Source organism: Gracilinanus agilis, chromosome 6 (genome assembly GCF_016433145.1).
Source record: "Gracilinanus agilis isolate LMUSP501 chromosome 6, AgileGrace, whole genome shotgun sequence".
Lineage (NCBI taxonomy): Eukaryota > Metazoa > Chordata > Mammalia > Didelphimorphia > Didelphidae > Gracilinanus > Gracilinanus agilis.
In genome coordinates, this window is record NC_058135.1 from 34,400,933 (window position 1) to 34,423,949 (window position 23,017).

General features: G+C 41.0%; 1 protein-coding gene across 1 annotated transcript in view; it reads left to right on the forward strand.

Moving 5' to 3' along the window:
• The first annotated feature begins 237 nt into the window (after nucleotides 1–237).
• Nucleotides 238–23,017, forward strand: part of SHROOM3 (shroom family member 3) — a 53,356-nt gene continuing 30,576 nt past the window's right edge. Inside the window, exons 1-3 of the mRNA XM_044681605.1 lie at nucleotides 238–274; nucleotides 3,121–3,307; nucleotides 19,427–22,589. Of these exons, the coding sequence (XP_044537540.1) occupies nucleotides 238–274; nucleotides 3,121–3,307; nucleotides 19,427–22,589 (3,387 nt within the window). The remainder of the gene's footprint in view (nucleotides 275–3,120; nucleotides 3,308–19,426; nucleotides 22,590–23,017) is intronic.

A 23,017-nucleotide genomic window follows, 5' to 3' on the forward strand; every position in this document is an offset into this window, starting at 1 on the left:
CCACACTTCCCTCAGACCACATTCTTCTGGTCTAACTTGCCCAGCCATCAGCCAAAAAAGCAACTCATACAGGAAAAGGCCAGCCATTACCACCAACTACCACATACATGTCTGTAAAACCAGCCTAGCAAAAGTAGAAAGGCCCCCAGAGGGAAAGAAAAGAAGTAGTATTTGCCAGGCAAGTTAGACTAATACCACCACCTCAACCATTGTCTTCCCCCAGTCTTTTATGCAGATATGCCAGAGGGTGAATCCCTGAGAAAACAATGGTCCTGTAAATGGCAAACAACCAGCTACTTCCACAAAGGCAAAATCTGAACCTAAGCACCTTGGTAATCACAATACTTCCAGCTCAGTGTCAAGGACTGGAAAGGAAAGTTCTTATCTCGAAAGTCCTTGGTAGCATCAAATGGTTCAACATCAGAAATTGATATGATTTTATTAGTGGAAATGACATTAAAGAGAAATTGTTACCATCTACTTGACTTCTGTGCCTTAAAGATCATGGATTCTTTACATCTGACTTGTAGCTGACACCTTCTTTATTGGAATGCCCCCTTCTACAGGAAGCCTTCCCCAATCCCTCTGGATTCTAGCACCTTCCCTCTGTAAATTATCTCCTATTTGTCCTATATGTAGTTTGCCTTGTATATGTCTAATTGCATGTTGACTCCTCCATTAGAATGATTTCCTTGAAGACAGGGACTATCTTTTGTCTCTTTTTTTTTATTCCCAGTGCTAAGCACAGTGCCTGGCACTTAGTAGGTGCTTCACACGTTTACTGATTGATTAATTATTGTCTCCCCAATAGAACATGAGCACTTTGATTGCTGGGATTTTTCTTACTTTTCTACTAGTATCCCCAGTACTTTGCTTATAGTAAGCACTTAATTAACTCTTCATTCATTCCTAGGTTTCAGAATTTCTTACAGTATTTACATTATTATCTTACAGCATTACATTACATCATTTGTTTAGTCATTCTCTAATGGAAAAGTTCTTCCCCCCTCTTAGTTTCTAGTTCTTTGCTATGATTAAAAGAAGTGATAAAAAAATTTTGTACACATTTTACAAAATACCTGTATTTTCTTAAGATCTCCCAGTATTATTATTAAAAAGTAAAAGCTCTTTAATAATAATACTTTTGCTGCCCACTTAACAGAGTTGTGAATTATAATATTTTATAAACCACAAAAATATAAGTTGTTTTTTATTAATATTACTACTAACTAGTAAAAGTTTCCCTCATTCTCATCTTTCATGGAAATGAAGCCAAATACTGTGGCAGTATCTGAGGTATTTTCTTTATCCTTTTTGCTTCTATATAGGTCCAAATAATACTAATAGACTGTGCACAATACAATCTACTTCTCCTTTTTAAAAACAGTTCTGTACTTGAGTGTAGGTTGCTATCTTACATCCTAAGATTTTAGTCTGATTTCAGCAGCACTATCTCAGCATCTTCAAATAGGGAAGAATTCCATTTTCCAGAGCTGAATTTGGAGCCCTAAAATACAGTTCTGATGTTCTAACATCAGAATCTAGAGGTATGGATATGGGAACTCTGATTTGGAGCAGAGTTCAGGAACTTTGTTTCTAAGTAGAGTAGGACCCCTGAAATTGGAAGTAGTGTAATAAATACATTGAGTTGATTGGCATATTCTAGAATGAATGTGGTAGGGTTTAGGGCTATCATCAATTATTAGAGTGGTCCTAGGGAAAGTTCAAAGGCCTTAACTGGAATTAGAAGTAGTTTAAGAGTTTAGAGGGTGGATCCCTGAGAAGGCAATGGTCCTACTTCCTCAAAGGCAAAATCTTTTCTGATGTCAATATGTGAGAATCTATTGTCTTGCTATTCATATGAAGCAGCTAAGTGTTGCAGTGCATGTAGGACTGCCCCTGAATTCAAGAAAACTATCTGACTTCAATACCATTCACTTATTAGCTGTGTAAACCTGGGCAAGTCATTTGCCCACTCTATACCTCAGTTTCCTCATCTGTAAAATGGGAATACCATCTATTCCCAGGGTTGTTTTGAGAATAAAAAAATATCTATAAACTTTGATTGCTGCATACATGCTAGCTATTATTATGCTGTAAGCATCAGAGGAGCTCTCTAAACTTTTTCTTAAGGTAACAAATCATCCATTTCCCATTTCTCTAGAACTGGGGCTGGGTAGTGATAGAATGAGCCAGATGTGTGAAAGCAAGATTGTATCATTAAATTAAGTTAATTTAATTTAAATTTAAATTATATTAAAAAATTAAATTAAAAATAAAAAGGAGCACTGCCTTTAGAGGCAGAAGAACTGAATTTAGTTCCCATCTTTGCAATTCACCAATTGTATAACCTTGGAGAAATTGAGTTGTCCTGAGTGTCAACTTAGCCATTTGTAAAAATAGAAATAATTATCCTGCCAAACCTACCTCATAGTGTGCTTGTGAGGATCAAATGAATATGGATATATAGTGTGGTAGACTTAGTATCTGACCCTCACTTTTTCCTTTCTCTTTTCTTGTTTAACTCAATTATACTCTTGTCAGACTAGATTGAGAAATCTAGTTTTTCTCCTGTGTTATGGTCTCCACTAAACCCTCCATTCCAAAGCATAGGGCATCTTTTGTCAAATGACACCTCTTTTTCTTATGATGAGAAAGTAAAACCCACATTTCTCAGTTTGACCCTTCAACTAGGCAATATACAATTGTCCTATAGTCACCAAACATTTCTGTGCATTAAAGACTTCCTACTCAACTTCAGTGGCCTTATATCATTCATTTTTATTTTCCTAGCAGATAGGAAGAATTCGATTTCTCTGTGGACAGTAACTCATCTTTCCTAGACTGGTTGGAAGAGTGAAAAGAAACATGATATTTTTCATATACTTTGCCCATGGAACAATTGAAGCAGAATGAGATATGATAATGTTGATAACAATAACAACAACATTAGAATAGCTTGGCCATTTAAAGATATTACAAATAGGAGCAATTAGTAATCCCAAGAATCATTAATCAAATTCTCTAGAGTCTGCATAAGAATATATGTTTTTGTCGCCTTGAGATATATGAAAAGATGCATTTCAGCTTCCAAATTAATGTGTTAGCTTTCATTTAAAGTATATGTTATAGATGTTGCTGACACTGAAGTGATACCTTTTCCATTTCTCTCTAGGTGCAGTGAACCTGTGGGCCAACCACACTCCTGGCATTCAACCAAATCTAGGGAAGACCAGTCTGATGCCAGCATGATGCAAATATCTCAGAGCACGATTGGTACTCCTTGGCACCAAAATTATCATTCCAGGTATGTAACAGGCACTTCAGCTGTGAATGAATAAACATAAAGAATGACAACAGGGTTTTTGTTCTCTCCAGAGTGACATTCTCATAAAGGAACATTTTCTTCTCTCCTAGTCTCCCTTTTCCCATCCCAGCCTGCATCCCTTTCCCTCTTCATAAGATTATGTCTCTATGAATTCTGAGTATTAAATCATCCTTCTTTACACATTCCTTCCCTTAATTCCTCTCTTCTCAAAACTTAACGCATGAGTAGAAATTGATCTTAGATCCTTACCCAGAGTAGGAGGCAAGGATTCAAGAATCATTCTAAGCTTTGACTGCTCATTTGCAGGATCTATACATTTTCAGATTAGATGTTTCTCAATTTTAAAAACATGCTAGAGGGGGCAGCTGGGTGACTCGGTGGATTGAGAGCTAGGCCTAGAGATGAGAGGTCCTAGGTTCAAATGTGGCCTCAGACATTTCCTGGCTGTGTGACCCTGGGCAAGTTACTTGACCCCCATTGCCTAGCCGTTACCACTCTTTTGCCTTAGAACCAATACAAAGTATTGATTCTAAAATAGAAGGTAAGGGATTTTTTTTTTAATTTTTTTTTAACCCTTACCTTCCATCTTGGAGTCAATACTACGTATTGACTCCAAGGCAGAAGAGTGGTGAGGGTAGATTTAATGAGTTTCTCACAATGGCGAGTGACAAATGACTACAAAGCCAGAGAGCTAAACCTTGAATTATCCCATGACATGTTCTTACCCGTCTCTCCATGTTGATTTTCAACTAAATTAGAGGTAAAGCCCTTCATCCAGGTTTCTTAAAGTCACATGGCAAATCAGGACTCCAAGTAGGGGTAGCCAGCTTTTCTTCTGATATTGATGCCACTTTATTCTCTACCAATCCATCATTTATCTCTTTTTTTTTTGAAAGCCTTCATGGAGTAGATTTTTATTAATATTTTTTCCATGTTTACATGATTCATTTGCTTTCCCTCCTCTCTTCCTTCCCCCATCCCAGAGCTGACAAGCAATTCTACTGGGTTGTACAAATGTTATCACTTGACACCTATTTCCATAGTATTCATTTGTGCTATAGAGTGATTTTTTTTAAAGCCTAAATCCGAAATCACATACTCATGTGGTAAGTGATATCATAGATTTTACTTTTGCATTTCTACTCATATAGTTCTCTTGGAATAGATTCTTAGGTGTTTGTCTAATTTAATGGAACTTTAGTGGATTTTGAATGGCAATAAAAAATTGATTAAAAAAATTTTAATGCAATAAGAAGAAACAGCTCCAGCTTCCAAAAAGGCTAAAAACTTAAGCACAGAAGATGGAATGAGCACATACTTTCAGGGAGGGGGGAATCTGGGCAAGGAAAGGGGTAATCCAAGAATGATGCCACCCTCCTTGCTAAGATACACTTAACACAAGCCAACATTCCTTATCTCTGTTGCTTCTGCAACTGGCTACTTCCCAAAGAGAAATCAGTCCAAATTCCCACATAAAATAAAGGGCTCAGACAGCAGGGAGGCCTTGCCTATTGGAGTACAGAGTCATTTTTATGAGTGTCTTAACTGAAATCTTGATGATTTCTGACAATCCTCCATGGGTGATGGGGTTCAGCAGGAGATTTCCAAAGGTTAACAGTTGCCATCTTCAAGGGAAAATGGTTTTTGTTTGTCTGTTAGTTCGTTTCAACATGATTTAACCTCCTTTCTGCCCCCTTGTTCCCCTTCCCTCTTCATAAAATGATTTTTAATGTGTTTGCCATTTGAAAGAGAGCCAAGTTCCAGCTCCCAACAGCAGTAGATAGAAAGCCATCTCAGAACTCCTTCAGACTTATAGTTTGGCTACAAACTTGGAACCTGAGTGAATAAGAATCAATTGTGTGAATGTCCAGGGGACCTGACCCAAAGACTAATGAGAATGGTTATCACTTTCCTAAAAGTCAAGAGGTAAGAGTTCAAAGGGAATGTAAACAGACTCAAGGCCACCCATATAAATGAGAACCATAAAACTGCTGTAAGCTGGGCATATACTCAACCTAATGGTTGGTGGCCAAGCATTTATTGAATACTGAAGATTTACTCACACATCTGAGATAGGGCCAAGACAGAAAACTTCCATCAGGTGAGAAAATAGACTTCTTTCTATTTGGGTAGTTTTGGGTTGGTAGGAATATAGAATTTACAGTTTTTCCTCTTCACTCTTTCTATTTCCTCCCACTTCTCACCTTTCCTCATGGCCAGGAAGGAACTTAAGATTCCCCTGCCATAGATGCAAATAATAGCTTGTCCTTATTTATTTAGATATAATCCGTGATTTCCCTGTTATAGAAAATTCTCAGAGAAGAATTTCCCTCTCTCAGGGCTGATGAACCTGCCACCTCTTCTATATCTTACCAATGTCAGGAATTTCAGGGGATAGCAAGAGGTTAAGGTACTTCTTTGTATCAGAGGCTGGACTTGAATCTAGCTCTTCTTAATCTCTTTAGCCTTTTGGTCAAGCCTATAGTCCACTTCTCAGAATAATATTTTAAATATTTTTATTTAAGAGTTTAAATAATTTAAATAATATTAAATTTATAACATAATATATTGATTAATATATTAATTATTAACATTAATATAATAAACAATATTAAATTTAAAGAGTTTAAAAATTATTGAAGGAAATGCCAAATTTCAGTTAGATGCTAATAAAAATAAGAATATCATTTTTCTTCTATCCACATTCATGAATCCCCTGAAATCTATTCATGGGCCTCTGGGGAGATCTGTGAACCCTAAATTAAGAACTGCTGATCTAATGGAACCTCTTTCATTTAAAAATAAGTTAGGAGAAAAGGCAGAGCTCTACATAAAAGGACTTCCTCAATTTTTCCTTTTATGCAACTCTATGGGGTAGGATTAAGGAAAGGAAGGCTAAAAAAAAAAAAAAAAAGGAAGATTACCTTGCTACAGTAGAAATCTGTGTTGTCTCCCATCACCCAGCACAAATCATCCTGTAATCCATTCATTTCATGCTGAAGGCTTTCCATGATAACAATGACACTTCTGGCAGATGGCCCCATCCCAGCCTGCTTTCCACTGTGTTTAGCCTATGTGTTTGCCAGGCAAATTTACAAGGCACACCAGTGGCATCTAGTGGTCTAGTTGCCAAGTCATTTGAAGATTATCATCCTTCTTTTGCCAACTGCTAGCCCTGGTCCAGGGACTTAGTTGCAAGAAGAAAGAATAAAGAAGGTGGGATGCAGGCAGTAGGGAGGGAAAAACCATTTAGACCAGAAAGCTGAGTGCCTATGAGCTATATTTGGGATTTCACTGAAATCTTTCAATATTCCTTCTGTCAAGTCAGTAAACAGTAACCACCTACTATATTCCGGGAACTGTGCTAAGTTTGGGTAAAAGAAAGGTCAAAAACAAAAACAAAAACAGTCCCTGCTCTCCAGGATCTCACAATCCAATAGTGGAGACAATATGCAAGCAACTATGTACAAAATTTTTTTCAGTGACACTATCTTGGCATAACTCTTGGGCATATAAATGTTTTTCTAGGGTCCAAAGCAGAGACCCAAGAATTATATCAGTCTTCTTTAAAAGAGTCAATAATTGAACAAACATTAAGTACCTACTGTATACCTGTTGCTTTACCAGGTAATGAACAAAATCAAAATAGTCTCTTCCCTAAAGAAGATTGCATTCTACTGATTATATTTAAAATAAATCAACATTCCTCAACATTTTCCCTTCCATACTCCTTCATGATCTAGGTTGCTACTCTGATAGTGATGAAGTACAATCAATAGAAAACTAGCATCCTTTTTTTTTCCTTCCTAAAAATGATCATGAAAGGTCTAATCCCTGAATTTAGGAAGGATTTTCTCAATAGAGCATCATAACCATATTTGCATCAGGGGATGGGGGAGAAGGAGAGAAGGAGAGGTATGAAAAGGGGGGGAGGGTAGATAGAGAGAGCTTTCCACTTTTCATGGAATTTTCATTCTCTCATTTTATCCTTACAAAACCCTTTTTAGTAGGTAAGGCAAATAATGATTTTTATATCTATAAACTAAGGGATCAGAGATGTCAACTGACTTCTCCAGGGTAATATAGTTAACATCTCTTGACATTCCTTCCTCTTCCATCAGCTTACTCACACACCTATGGAAATAGCACAGGACCCTGAACACAAGTGGTTTGGGAATAGTGTAGAAAAGACAATAAATAATGGAGACACCAGGGATGTTATAATAAATCTAAATGATTGTGGGTACACACACTGGGGTTTAGGAGAGACAGGACCAGGAGAGGGAGACCAGAACATCTAAGCTGCTCCTGACAATGGAACTGTTGACCAACTGCCACCACTAGGCCAGAGACTTTGAACACCAACAGGCAGGTGAAGGTTTTAACAAGCTTAATTATATTTAACTAAAATAGAGATGGGAAAGGGATTTCTATACTTAAACCCTAAAAGACAAACCCACAGGGGCAAGGGGAGTATTTCTCTACTCTAATCTAGTGTTCTAAGCAGGCAGGGCCCAAGGAGCAGTGTCAGTCTCTGGGAAGGTGATTCAAGCCTGGTACCAGCCAGACTTGAACAGCACAGCTCTGCATCAGAGGGGTGGCTTTGAGAGTTCTCACAGTTTTCCAAAGAGGTTCACAGAATGCCAAAATCCTAGGTGGTCCAAGATACCAAGTAGAGTGAGTGAACTTGAGGTGCTATCCACCAGGTCTCAAACTCCTCCTCTGCTTGGTTCTGCTCTGTAGGTCTTCTCCTCTTGCTGGAAATCCACCTCCACTCAGGATCCCAAGGAAATCGGGAAGCAGGGTCTGAGATCTCCCTGGGCTGGCAACAGTTTGCCCACCACTAATGGAGTCTCTCTCTCAAGGCACAGGCACCTACTTCCTCCTCCTTCATTCCATCATAGAATTCTCCAGCTCCAGCCTGCTAGATGAACCTTAATTCTTAATTAATTACTACCTAATATTCCTCACAACAATAGGTATGCTTATAAGATCACTAGATGAACCTTCCAATAGCCATCTTCAATCACTGAAAAGAAAGTACCTGCATCCCTTGCTGCTGATCACCAATACCAGCTATTGATCAATTGCCACTGATAGACAGATAAGTCCAAGTGTCCTTTGAGTTACAGCACCCCAAGACCACCAGTACTGCTTCTATCCTACAATAATTGTCATTCACACAGTTACTGAAGACTAGAAAAGGAAGTTTTTCACTAAAACCATTGATGTACTGTCAAATGGTTAAATATCAGAAACATATCATTTTATCAATGGAAATGACATTTGTAATTTTTTTACTATAGAACCTAGTGGAGAAGGGATATATGGCCAGTATGATCAATAGAGCAATTATTACCTTGGGGTGCTCTGGAGTATGGGATTTGGCAGACTTGTGCCATATTTTGGTTTGTCACAGTTCCCCAGTTTTTTAAAACAGTGATAGAACTTTATGACACTTACCTGTGGCTGACGATAACAGTGGGGGAGGCCTTGGCTTATGTACCAACAGGGATAGCCATGACTGCAACTTGCTATGGGGCCCTAATGATTTTGAGGAAGGTACTGGCTTTCACATTTGGAAAGGCTGAAGTTACTAACCCGGTTATGGAACAGATGTTGGAATATATGAAGACACTAATAGAGATTAACAAACAGATTAGAGAGGGGAAGGAACTAGATGCCAAGACAATTATGCAGTTGGAAATAATAGAAAACGTGGTCACAACAAAGAAGGGGGGTGAAATACAACAAGAGATTAAACATGACAACCCAGAAAAGCAAGAAGTTGCAGGGGCAGAGGCAGCTCCTGTGACAATCCTTCCCATTACAGATAGGACAATAGTGCAACCGGATGCTGGAATCATACACGTCAAGGGCTACAAACCATTTACTGGAGGAGATCTAGAAATTTTAAAAAGGAGGTTCCCCCAGTTTTTCATAAATCCACATAAGGCAATAAAAGAATTTAAACGGGCAGTCAGGCTGTACAATCCGAATTTCAAAGACATTGAATTCCTATTGTCAGAACTATTTACCCCAAGTGAGAAAGCTAAATTTATTGCAGAAACAAGGACCAATCCCAGTCTAGCATTGTGGCCAGATCAGCATCAAGATCTGGAGGTGTCATCCCATACAAACATGACATATCTTAGGAGATGCAGGAAGGACTTTGCAGAAGCAATGAGACTTCATGCCAGAATATCAAATGCATGGGGATCATTTGAAAAGTTGAAGCAAGGGGAGGAGGAACACCCGAGCATATACCTAGACAGACTGCTGGAAGCTGGGGAGACTATCCTAGGGTTTAGGGACATGACTGCTGAGGACAACATTCAGCATGTCAGGAGGCAATTTGTGAAAGGCAGTCAGAACTATATCCAGACATATTTTAGACTACATTGCCCACAATGGGAGACCATGCCCATTGAAGAATTGAGGAAGACAGCGGCTTATGTCCATGACTCGAAGGATAATGAATCTAAACCATCTAGAACCTCTGAAAAAGATCGAGAGATTGCTGAGCTTAAAAAGCAATTGAGGGAAGCTCAGAAGGCCAGGGAGGTGGAAGAAATAAAAAAATATGGTTCTGATGTCCACAATCAGAGGAGCCAAAGCAGGCCTAGGCAATCTTCTAGTGGCAGTGCTAACAACAAAATTAAGAGATGTTTCCTATGTTCAAAAATTGGCCATGTGGTACAAGATTGTAGATTTAAGTCCCAGATTAACTTTGGAAATAGGAATAATAACAATAACAACAGGAGGAATACATACTATAATTCCAGATATAGTAGTAACACCAATAATAATAACAGGGACAACAATAGTAGATACAGTGATAAGGTGAAGGCCAGATGTTGTGACCATGACTGTGCCAAGTTTATTAAGTCTCCAAGCTCGTCCAAAATGGAAGAATGACTGTCCCAAGGAGCTAGACCTCGTACATTATGAACCGAGGAAGCAGCCTGAGAGAAAGCAGTTGTTGCAAGAAAAGAGAAGGGTAGTGATAATGATGTAGCAAAGGAATGTGAGAAGAACAAAATGGGTGCAGAAGATATTATGAATTATGGGTTGGAGGGGGTAACGCAAAGTTACAAAGATATGACTGAGGAGGAGTTGCAAATGGAGGAGGATATAATAGAAATTAAGGAGAGAATTTATGGGAAAGGAAACAGTGATATGGGGTACACTGACAGAAAACCAGGCACATCTGCACAAGTTCTTGATAAAAGCTTGAAGAAGGTAGCATTCCTTGATTCTCACTATGGGGAGACAGAACCATTCTGTAGTAAGACTGTGGATCATTTACATGTACAGCAAGGCCAAACAGCAAGGGCAATGATTATAGATAGGTGTTCTAATAGGGATATCTTGGAAACAGACAGTATCAACAAGGGAGATGGGCTCCTGCAGACCATTGAGAAGGAAAGTGCTAAATTCTCAGACACAGGCACAACCTCTTCTCTATCACCAACTAGGGAAGCTGGAAGGGAAAGTGAAAAGTCTAGTAGCTACAATACTAGAGGAATTTTAAAGCTAAATCCTGGAGCTAGGGAATTTGTACCAAGCCTACTTCAGGGTCAAGTGCATGAAGATGTAGCACACTTTCAAGCCTGTGATACTCCAAAGAGAGCTGCCTTTGGAGTAGATTCTGAGTTAATGCATTTAAAGGAATTCAGTTTCATAAATGTCAGTAGCCAAGAGAGGAACAAAATGACACCAATAGGAATAAGGGAAGAATCTACAACACTGACTTTGTTTCCTGTGCAAAATACATCTAGAGTTAAGTTTCCTGTTACTGACATGGAGTCTAGGGAGCAAATACGAGAAGAAAGCATAGACTCACAAGATTGGGATGTAGTCATGAACCAAAAACACATTCCCAATTCTGTAGAATTTCCTTTAATGCAGAGAAATGCCTCTCCTGAATCTAACTTTGCTCAAGTCCAGCAAAGCATGTTCAGTGAAGAGAAGGACACTTTACCTTACTCATGGTCTGGGAAAACTGGAATACACTTTGACACTGATAGGCCCATGAACAGTCCAGGGATGCCAATTCAGGCATTGGCAGTCCAACAAGCCATTTTTGAAGGAGACTTACCATAATTACACTCACAGAATCCTGAGCCAGCACAAACAGAAGTCCTAGAACAAGATCAATGGGATTTGGGGGACATTGAGATAGAAACACCTTTGGTACCTGTTGATCAGACAGCTAAAGACAGGGAACCTTTGGTTATGGTGACAATAGGAGATCAAATCTATCCTGCTCTTATTGATACCGGAGCAAACCTGTCTGTGTTGACATCAGCACCAGAAAATTGTGCACTAATGGGGTCTGTGAGGGTAAAAGGAGCCACTGGGCAAATGGAGTTGGTGCCCAAGCTAAGATCTAAGATGGTGAAAATAGGCCCAATGACTTTAGATCATTCTTTTTTGTTGATACCCGGTTGAACATCCAATCTCCTAGGGAGGGATGTTCTTTGTAAATTAGGTGCCACTATCCAGTGTGATAAGTCAGGACAGATATTCCTACACTTACCCAAACAGTCACTCAAACAACATCCCTTGCTATTCCTAGGGCAAGTGGAGGGTGATGAAGAGGAATAACACTTGGGGAGTATCTTTGAAATACCAGAAGATATCCCAGAGGCAGTTTGGGCTAAGCATTCAACCAATGTGGGAATTTTAACATCTGCCACCCCAGTTAAGATCGAGGTGAAAGAGGGTTCTCTACCTAGAATCCCTCAGTATAAGTTGAGCAAAGAGGCCACAGAGGGTATTAGGCCCATTATCCAAAGTCTCCTGGAAAAAGGCATTTTGGTCTAGAATATATCCGAGTACAACACACCTATTTTACCCATTAAGAAGCCAAAGAAAGATCCAAATGGCAAGACACAATGGCGTTTTGTGCAGGATCTGAGAGCAGTGAACAATTTTGTTAAGAAGGGACATGCAGGTGGTACCTAGCCCAGCAAATATCGCCGAGATTCCAAGTAATGTGGCCTGGTTCATGGTCGTGGACCTTTGCTGTGCATATTTTACTGTACCCCTGCATGAGTCCAGTCAGAAAATTTTTGCATTTTCCTGGGAGGGCAAACAACTCTGCTGGACAAGAATTCCACAAGGTTTCTCAGAAAGTGCAAATATCTTTTGCCAAATCCTGCAAAGAGATCTTGAGTCCATCATATTCACTGAGAGCAAGCTAGTACATTATGTGGATGACCTTTTGCTAATGTCACCAAGTGCTCGAGTCTGTCAAAGGGAGAGCAAATATCTGTTGCAAGAGATATGCAAAAGGGGACACAAAATTTCCAAAAATAAGATTCAGTGGGTGTTGCCACGAGTAGAGTACCTCAGCTTCGTGTTGGAAAAGGGTATAAGACGGATTTCCCAAAAGAGAGTTGCACATATACAGAAGCTGTGCGAGCCTAAGACCAAGAAGCAGCTCCATGCAATATTAGGTATCACGGGTTACTGTAGGCAGTGGATATCTGGTTATAGTCTGATCTCAAAACCTCTAACAGACTTGACTAGGAACACTGTCTCAGAACCTTTAAAACTGACACAGGAGCACAGGCATGCTATAGAAAAACTGAAAACAGCGGTGTTGTCCAGTCCTGCACTTGGTATCCCTGACCATGCAAAATCGTTTCACCTGTTTGTGCATGAGGACAAGGGAATAGCCAGTGCAATATTGATGCAGACTCTTGGGGATCAGTTCAGACCAACAGCCTATTATAGATCCCAGTTAGATGTTGTGGCTAGGGGGATGCCACCTTGTATGAGAGCAATTGCAGCTGCAGCCCTAATGGTTAAGAAATCTTCTGATCTGGTTTTGGGATGCAGGATTATGCTGTACTCTCCTCATCAAATAGATACCATCTTGAAAAACAGCTATCTGCAAGGGTTTACATCCCAGCGCTTATCCCAATATCAAATTGTGTTGCTGGGCAATGAGAACCTAACTTTCCATCGTTGTAAGGAGATCAACCCAGCTACACTAATGTCAGACTTAACATTAGAAGGGGAACCCATCCTAGCTGTGCAGAAACCTTGGACATAGTTCAGAAAACAAGAGATGACCTGACCGATATTTGGACTCTCCCAATCTCACTTTGTTTACCCATGGTTCTGCCTTTGTGGTAAATGGAGAATGGTATACAGGTGCGGCTGTAGTAACTCAAGATGAGACTTTATGGTGTGCAGCTCTACCTAAGTCCATGAGCGCTCAAGGGGCTGAAATCCTGAGTTTCACCAGAGCTTTAGAAATTGGCCAGGGTCAAAGGTTGAACTGATAGTAAATATGCATTTAATGTAGTACATTGTACAGGCCAAATTTGGAAATATAGGGGATATATAACAGCTGGTGGGAAGGAAATAGCCTATGGGAGCCTTATAAACCAACTCCTGAAAGCTGTCCAGTTACCTAAGGAAGTGGCAGTAATGCATTGCCGATCACATCAAAAGGGTGTGGATGAAGTCTCATTAGGAAACAGGAGGGCAGATATAACCGCCAAATTTGGTGCCCGATTCAGCCCTATCCATGTGCTGAATTTCTCCTTGGTGGATGAAGCAGATCTAAAACAGGCATACTCCCCGAGGGGAGTGAAGCACTGAGTAGAAAATCTAGGGGCCAAATTAGTGAGAGGTGTATGGTTTTCTAGTGAGGACAAACCCATTCTTCCAAGATCTTTATATAATACCCTATGTAATGCATTGCATGCCAAAGGCCATTATGGGACCCAATCCCTAGTGGATGGTATTTGAAGGCACTGGACGGCTACATGTGCAATTAGAACATGCCAAAAATGCAAGGTTTGCTTGCAATATAATCGGGGCGTGACCAGAATTAAGGGACTAGGAGGCAGACAATTGGCATATACCCCGTTTGAGTGCTTGCAGATCGATTATATATCAATGCCCAATTGTCAAGGTTACGAATATGCCCTAGTCATCATAGACAGGTTAACTCGATGGCCAGAAGTGTTCCCTGCAAAGAAAAACAACGCAGCCTTTGTGGTGAAGACACTTCTGAGAGAGATAGTTCCGAGATTCTCTGTACCAGCTAGAATAGATTTGGACCATGGGTCACATTTTTCCCAAAACATCTTGCATGAGATTTATAAGACCTTGGGGATAAAGAGAAGTTTACGTTCAGTCTATCACCCCTCAACCTCAGGGCAAATTGAAATCTGTAATAAGAGAATTAAAACTCTCATTGGGAAAGTGTGTTCTGAAAGCCATCTGAAATGGGTACAAGCACTCCCCATTGTTCTTTTTTATTTAAGAAGTCAACCCTGTAGTGACACAAGATTGTCACCATATGAACTCCTTTATGGGCACGCTCCATGGCATAGTTCATCCCAGAAGTCAGCTCTCTTGTCACACATTGGAGCTGAGTTTTAGCTATATAGATATATAAAAGCTTTGAAAAAGAGACTGGATGAATTGCACAAACTGGGATTGTTAATCCAGAGAGTTCCTTTAGACTTTAGCTTATATCAGCTTAAACTGGGAGACATGGTCTACATAAGGAACTTTACAAGAAAATCTGTTCTAGAACCTAAATGGGTCGGGCCTTTCCAGGTGCTATTAACTAGTCCAACTTGTGTGAAAGTTGAGAATAGGAACCCGGGTTCCACATCACGCATGTGAAGCCTGTTAAAGAACATGTTATACATGAAGAACATCATGAAGAACCTCCTGACTTAGAACAAAATGAAATGAATGCACTGCCAGATCCACAGCAAACAGACGGTTATGATGAAAATGAATGAACTGCTTGAAATTCTAAAAGGAAAAAACAAGAAGAAGAAAAAAACTGCAAAAATTTTTGCAACACAAAACACAAAGTTAACACAATTACATCACAACAACTAATGTTCCTGATTAAGAAGGTGACAAGTCAACCATCAGACAAGATGATAGATGGCAGACAAGTATGCTTGGAGTACAGAGGAAGAAACGAAGAACACAGAAGCTAGAAGCTGTAGAACTTCACAGCAGAGGTGGTACCAAGGAATGGACAATCACAAGAGTGTTGTAATCTTTATTAAGTACTGTGCAGGAAGAGGACTGGAAGGAAGAAATACGTGGAACAGCAATATCATGTTATAAACACACATGCACATATGAAATGTCACACTGTAGTTGCCTGCCACACCACATATGGCTACACAAGGAGAATTATGATTCTCCAGTGGGCCAGAAGATCCTTGCAGTAAGGTATGTATGTGCATACATCAGCATTCTTTAGTTCACTGGACACAGCACAAACTGATTGTTTACCTTTTTGATAAAGACCTCATGTAGATAAATGAGAGTCTCGTCTGTATATATGTATTATATGTATATATGTATTATATGTAAGGGAAGGGTATCCTAGGATCTCTAACATATCAAAAGATCCATTGTTTGTTTTTTGATTTGGTAGACATCTAGGGAACTTCCATCTGTGAATAGGCATTGTGGATAGCCTGTATTATAATTACTAATCCATAGAGTAGAGTTACTAACATCATAGGGAAAGATAGCTTTAGGGATCTTTGAAATACAGAGTTAGTCAGGGAGGGTCACTATAGTCTATAAGAATAGGTAATGTATATAGTGTACATATACTTATGACTAACAGAATAAAATTAATATACTAATACTAACAATTTAGAACTTAGGATTATTAATACCACTAACTTGGCTTAAGTAAGGTACTAACATGGAAACTTAGTTCTATGACATTTTGCATATAGAGTTGTTTTTTTTAAACCCTTGTACTTCAGTGTATTGTCTCATAGATGGAAGATTGGTAAGGGTGGGCAATGGGGGTTAAGTGACTTGCCCAGGGTCACACAGCTGGGAAGTGGCTGAGGCCGGGTTTGAACGTAGGACCTCCTGTCTCTAGGCCTGACTCTCACTCTACTGAGCTACCCAGCTGCCCCATATAGAGTTTTACCATATTTCTTTTGTTATGAGTTAGGAGCAAGTTTTAGAAGATCTTAGGTTGTTACATTTTTTCTTTGAATGTGTTTCAAAGATGTTTGCATTGCATGCTTTAGGGATAGTGCTTGCAGCTTATAATTGTTGCATTTTGAATTTTCTGCTTGTGATAATCTGTTATATTTGTTATGATGCTTGTATTTTATTCCAAAACCTGTTTTTTTCCTTGTTTATACTTTCCTTTTTCCCTCCTTAGATAGGGGTAGATAGTAATATCTGTTAAGGGGTTTGGAATAGGACATTTGGGAAGTGATTTAAGTTTAGTGTAGATAGGGTGAACTGTGCAACAATATCCTGCAGAATTTCCAGTAGAAATTCCTACTAGAAAAGGGGGAATTTATTGTTATGTGGAGATGGAAAGCATGGAATCCCTGCAAAGATATAGGAACAGCCTCACCCAGAATTCCAGGGGACCCCCCTGGAAAACTTTGGGTGAGGGGGCAGTTGAGTTGGCAACTTTGTGAGAGTTGAAGTGAGCAGACACACTGTTTACTGCTCTTGACTTTAGGGGATCACCTGGGTGGCCCTTGTGGCATAAGCCAGTATGGTTTCCACTCAGGGGTTAGCCTTTGGTTAGGATCAATCCTCATCAATATCAATATAATAATTATCTAGTGATTTAGTGATTAGATATATAAATTATCTAACAAGTTCAGTTAGGTGCCTTCACCCTTCCTATGGGGGGGAAGGGCAGCTTCAACCTAATAGTTTAGGGTCACCTTTCCTTATCCAAAACCCTTCATTAACCTCTAGTTTTCCTGGATACTTCTTAATATAAGCTATACCTTCAAATCTGTGCCTGGAAATTATTTGGGGGAATACTCACAACTCAGACTGGACATCTAGTTTGAATTCTGTCTGCTGCCAGTTTTAAGAAGATCATTTATCTCTGTCCTCATCAGTTAGATAGCTAGCTTCTACTTATTCCTCTATCAGACCTGTGAGGAATATAAATTAAAGAAAGGGAACATCATTGGGGTTCAGCCATAACAGAAACTTACCAGAAGAATCTTAGATAGTCTCCATCTTCCAACTGAAACCAGCAACTGTTTAGGGGGGAGGGGTTTGAGATCCAGGAGTGTCTAACCCCCTTCTTTCCTGACTGAAAGCCTATCAATCAGTGATTGTGACTTGAAGGTCTATTGGCCCAGACACATTTATCTGCTTCTCCAAAATATCTGTTATTATCATCATAACACATTAAAGGAGAAGTATTAACATCTACTTTACCACTGTCCCCTAAGGACCATGACACCTTTCTATCTGACTTATAACTACAACCATCTCTTTATGTCACATCATCCATTAAAATGTGACCTCCTTGAGGATAGACTAGTCTTACTTTTCTCCAGAGCTTAACACAATATTTTGCACATAGTAACTGCTTTTTCATTAATATAAGAGCCAGTAGTATAATATACTCAGTAGTATTCAGGAGATAACAAAGTAAAATGGGGAAAGCACTATGTTTGTGAATGAATGAATGAAAAATAAGAAGCAATGCTGATGGTCTAGAAGAGCATTGGCAAACATTTTCAAGATTGAATGCCCAAACTACAATTTCAAGCTGCCTGTGAGCCCCCTGCATTACCCCAGACAGTGGAAGGATGAAGTGCTTACATTGAGTGGTTGGACAGAGGGGCAAAAAAATGTCCTCAGGCACTCTGGAGAGGGGGACCAGAGCAGCCTTCTCCGTGCCAGCCCAGCACTCATATCATGGCTTCACCAACACAGGTCTAGAACCTAGTTCTCAACAAGAAATGCCAGCATTGTGGGGCAGCTGGGTAGCTCAGTAGATTGATTCAAATCTGGCCTCAGACACTTCCTAGCTGTGTGACCCTGGTCAAGTCACTTAACCCCAATTGCCTAGACCTTACCACTCTTCTGCCTTGGAACCAATATTGGTATTGATTCCAAGATGGAAGGTAAGGGATTTTTTTAAATGCCAGCATAATATGGTAGATAGGCCCTACGTGTAAAGTCATAAATAACATATTTCATAATATATAATGTATATATGAGGTCATAAATAACATATTAGCCATGTTGTTAAAAAGGGGGCGGGGTGAGGGCACACTAAAAATCCACAAGAAAAATCAAGTGAAATCACTTCCACTGAATCAATCTGCATTCAGAGTTCATCAGTTCTCTCTTTGAAGGTGAATAGCAATTTTCATCATGAATCCTTTGGAACTGTCTTGGAGTAGCTAGGTCTTTCATTATTGATCATCATTATTATGTTGCTGTTACTGTAAAATGTTCTTATGGTTCTGCTTACTCTGCTTACTTCACTTACTTGTTAACATAATTACACTTTTTCATGGTAGTTTTTTCTTTTTTTTTTTAAACCATTTTACTAGTTATTCCTTGTATCCCATTTCTTCTTAAAATTTTTTGCTGTTGTTTTGCAAAAGTCCCATCCATTGTATGTTTCCAGCAGAAATGAATGGGGGAAGCAATGATTTTTCCAAACATAGTTACTTGAATTGTCAGTCTCCTAAATCTGTGTCGTGTGATATTGCTGCAGAATGCCCACATTGTGTTCATAACTCAAAGCCTAATAATCATCTCACTGTTTAGACACACAAACACTCCGCAATAGCAGTACTTTTGTGACAGTGGGAGTGATGCAGTGGCTTAAGTCTATGCATGTGGCTTTAAAAATCCCAAAGTTAAGGGGGCAGCTAGATGGCTCAATGGATTGAGAGCCAAACTTGAAGACTGGAAGTGCTGAGTTTAAATCTGGCCTCAGACACTTGCTAGCTATGTATCATTTAACTGCCATTGCCTACTCTTTACCACTCTTCTGCCTCGGAACCAATACATTTCTAAAATGGAAGATAAGGGCTTACAAAACAAAAACAGGGTTATGTTGGAGGGGGAACAAGATGACATTTAGAGTTTTTGACTCCTTGAGCTAGATAAAAAAATTTGCATTTAGAGACTAATCTCAGGTACCTCTGAGCTCAGCTTCCCAAATCATTTAAGAAATAGAGATTCCATGGGGATGGAGACTTTCCTCTTGGAGAGACAGGCTCTAAATCTGCTAAATCATGAAATCCCATGTCACTAAATTTTTTTTTTATCATTTTTCCCTTCTAGTTCCTCTACAAGTGATGTCTCTAACTATAGCCATGCTTATCCAAGAAGGAGCCCTGATCAGTACAGCTCACAGGGAAGTATGGAGAGTTTGGACCACAGTGGTAGCTACCCCCCATGCCACCTCCTCTCCCCTGCCAAGTCCACCAGTAGCATTGATCAGCTTACCCACCTCCACAACAAGAGAGACTCTGCTTATAGTTCCTTCTCCACCAGTTCCAGCATCCTTGAGTATCCCCCCACTAGCTTCTCATCCCAGGAATGTTCTGACACTGTGGCCACCACACCTGCCCAAGGCAGCTTACTGGGAGGGATGAGACAGGCTGACATCCGCTATGTCAAGACAGTCTATGATAGCAAGAGATGTATCTCTGCAGAGTATGAGGTGAACTCTTCAGCCTTGCTTCCCCCCAGTGGAGAGTCCAAGGAATCAGTGGGTGATCAGGACTATGACAGGTGGCATAATCATCCCAGAGGTGGTAGGGTGCCACTACTCTCCTGGAACCAACAGTGCTCCAGTTCTCATGAAACAGATTCCAACAACCTTCCCCACAAAGTAGGTGCTCCCATGCCCCCAACTCGGAGTGGAAGTTATACAATTCTCAGGCATTATGAGAGGCCCAACTCCTGGTCTAGCTTTGAGAACAACAGGTATGGCCGACCCCAATCAAGCTTCCCAGGAGCCCTAAAGACTTCATTTCCAGAAGAACATTTACACACTCTGCTAGAGAAGAGTCCAGAGAATAGCCCTCCAGTGAAGCCCAAGCAAAGTTATACCCAAACAACCCAACCAGGTCAGCCAATGCTCCCTACCAGCGTCTACCCTGTACCCTCACCTGAACCACACTTTGCCCAGATGCCCCAGCCTTCTGTGAACAGCAATGGGATGCTCTATCCAGCACTCATTAAGGAACATGGTTATACTGCCTCACTGAGCACTTCTGACAAGATGGCTACTCTTGAAAATGGCAATCAAAATGGTCCCAGTAAGAATGCAGTTATCTTCTACCAGGCCCCAGATTATAATTCCCCACCCCTGGTAGAGAATGCAGAAGCCCTAGGTAAGTTTTCCTCATATAAACCCCATTTCATATCAGACTCTGAGAACCTCAGGGGCACCTCCCTGAGGAAAGATGAGCCAAGGATTTCTGAAGGTGACTATATGCTCCCCAGTGGGAAAGAAGGCATGCATGACAGTATACAGTTCTCCAACAATCACATCCCTCAGGCTCTCAAAATAAATGAAAGTAAGCCACTTTCTAGACCCTCGGAGCCCAAAAGGACTGAATTCCAGGAGTCTCCAAATGTCAGACTTCAAACAAGACCAGAAAGAGAAGACCTCACTGAAGACTCATGGAATACCTCTGGCAAAACTAGTTCAAGCTTTTTATCTCTACAGCCTATTTCTCCAAGTACCAGTAGGCAAGATAGTCAGGAGATACAAGTGGGGCCTCAGGAAGGAAGTCCTGACAATAGAACAGCCTGTCTGATCAATATGAGTAAAATGGAACAAGAACCCAAAAAGACAGTTCTTGAGCGAAGGGACCGGCAAACTTCCCGTGGAAGGCCTGAGGGAGGAACTAAAGGGCCATCCTCTTTCCATAATTCTGAACCAAGATTTGAGGTCCACAGGCAGACGTCTAACCTGACCCAGAGGCAGTTTAGTTCAGGTAATGCCCTCCAGATCTCTCATTATGGGAAACCCCACTTCTCTGTGTTGGAGAAAGTCAGTAAGTTTGAGCAACGTGAACAAGGGAACTGGAGACCCTCAAGTGTGAGCAGCTGCATCTACAAGACCAACAAGTTGGAACATCCACCCAGCAGAGGGAGCTCCGTGATAAGCCTTGAAGACCCCCAGGGTGAAACAAGTTTTAGGGAACCAAGTCCATCCATTGGTTCCATGAGTGTTGGGGAGAACCTTGTCAAAGATAGTAAGAAAAAGCCTGAGGGGGTGTCTTGGTATCAACCTGAGCATCAGCTGAGGAGGGCTGGAGAAGGCGGACATGGACTCACACACTCAGAATCTAAGTCCCTCAAAAGTGCCCCTCTCATGCAACGCAGCCAGAGTACTTTCCACCTTTCCAACAAGGCTGAGGAAGAAACCCTGTGGAGAGAGGACAGGCCCAGCAGTCCTGAGTCACCGCTATTCGAGGTACCCTTAAACCAGGCCTATCGGAACAGTATCAAGGATGCTCAGTCCCGGGTCCTAGGAGCCACTTCATTCCGACGCCGGGATCTTGATCTGGGTCCTTCTGTGGCATCCCAGGCAAGGCAAAAGGCAAGGCAAAGGCCAGCCTCTGCCCACTTGGGGCTGAGGAGCCCAGAAACATCAATATCTGCTTCCCCTCATATCCCCAAGGAACGGCATAACATCACTCCGACTGAGGGGAGCCCACCCAGAGAAGGCCCAGCAGCCCTAGTGGCCCGGGTTGGAGGCCGAAAACGATGGACAACTGACCAAAAGAAGCGTTCCTATTCAGAGCCAGAGAAGATGAATGAAGTGGGGGTGTCTGGGGCAGGAGAGTCGTCTGCCTGCTATCCCCAGAGGAAGGATGTACCCTTTGGCTTCCCAGAAAACACTGTGGCAAACAGGCGCCGCATCTTTGAGAGGGAGGGAAAAGCTTGCTCCACCCTTAACCTGTCCAAGCCTGAGCTGAAGCAATTTCAGCAGACTGCCCTGGCTGACTACATTCAACGCAAAACTGGGAAGAGGCCATCCTCGGCAGCTGGCCATGGACCAGAGAGCCACAGCCTCACTGCAGCCTCAAGCATGAATTCCTTGCAGGAGCAAAGCCCAGTCCCCAGGAGAGGGTCTGCCACACTGTCCACGGAGCTGGTAGGAAACCTGGAGAGAAACAGCTTTGAGGCACAGGTTGGGCCACGAGATCGAAGCAGTTCCTCTGCCTCCAGCCATCTCCGAGCTGAACGTCACTGGCATGCCAGGATGGAGCCAGCACGGGCAGTTTGGCTTGGAGAGGCCAGTGGCCAGCCCAGTCATCCACAGAAAGTGACCTGGGCCTCTGAAAAGCCATTTGCCCTAGGAACTGCAACCAGGGGGGCTTCAAAATCCATGTCAGCCGAAGATCTCCTAGACCGATCAGATGTTCTGACTGTCCCTGTCCATTCAAGGTCCAGGTCATCCCCCATCTCAGATAAAAAGTGTCAGGTATGTATGATGTGATAGCTAGCTGTCTCTACTGGAAAAAACTAACAGTCTCAGTTTCCTCCCCCATTTTCTTTTTATATGGGAAAATTGTTTTTTCAAGGATCATAGATTTATAGCTAAAAGGGGCCCTAGAAGCCATTCAACCTAACCCCCTCATCTGAGGGAAATTGAAGCCCAGAATTATATGAAGAGAGGATTCAGACATAGACCCTCTGACTCCTAATTCCTCCTAATGTCAACCAGAGACCCTGAAATATAAATCATATGGACAACACTGGCACAGATGGCAAAGAAATAACTGTATTTTAGTACCTTCTTTGACAAAGAAATGTCATTTAAATTATGGCTTCATGAGTATATGGCTAGGAAAAAAACCAATCTTTTAAATGAAAGATTACATTTTGATTCAGCAATCCTCTTTCCCTAAA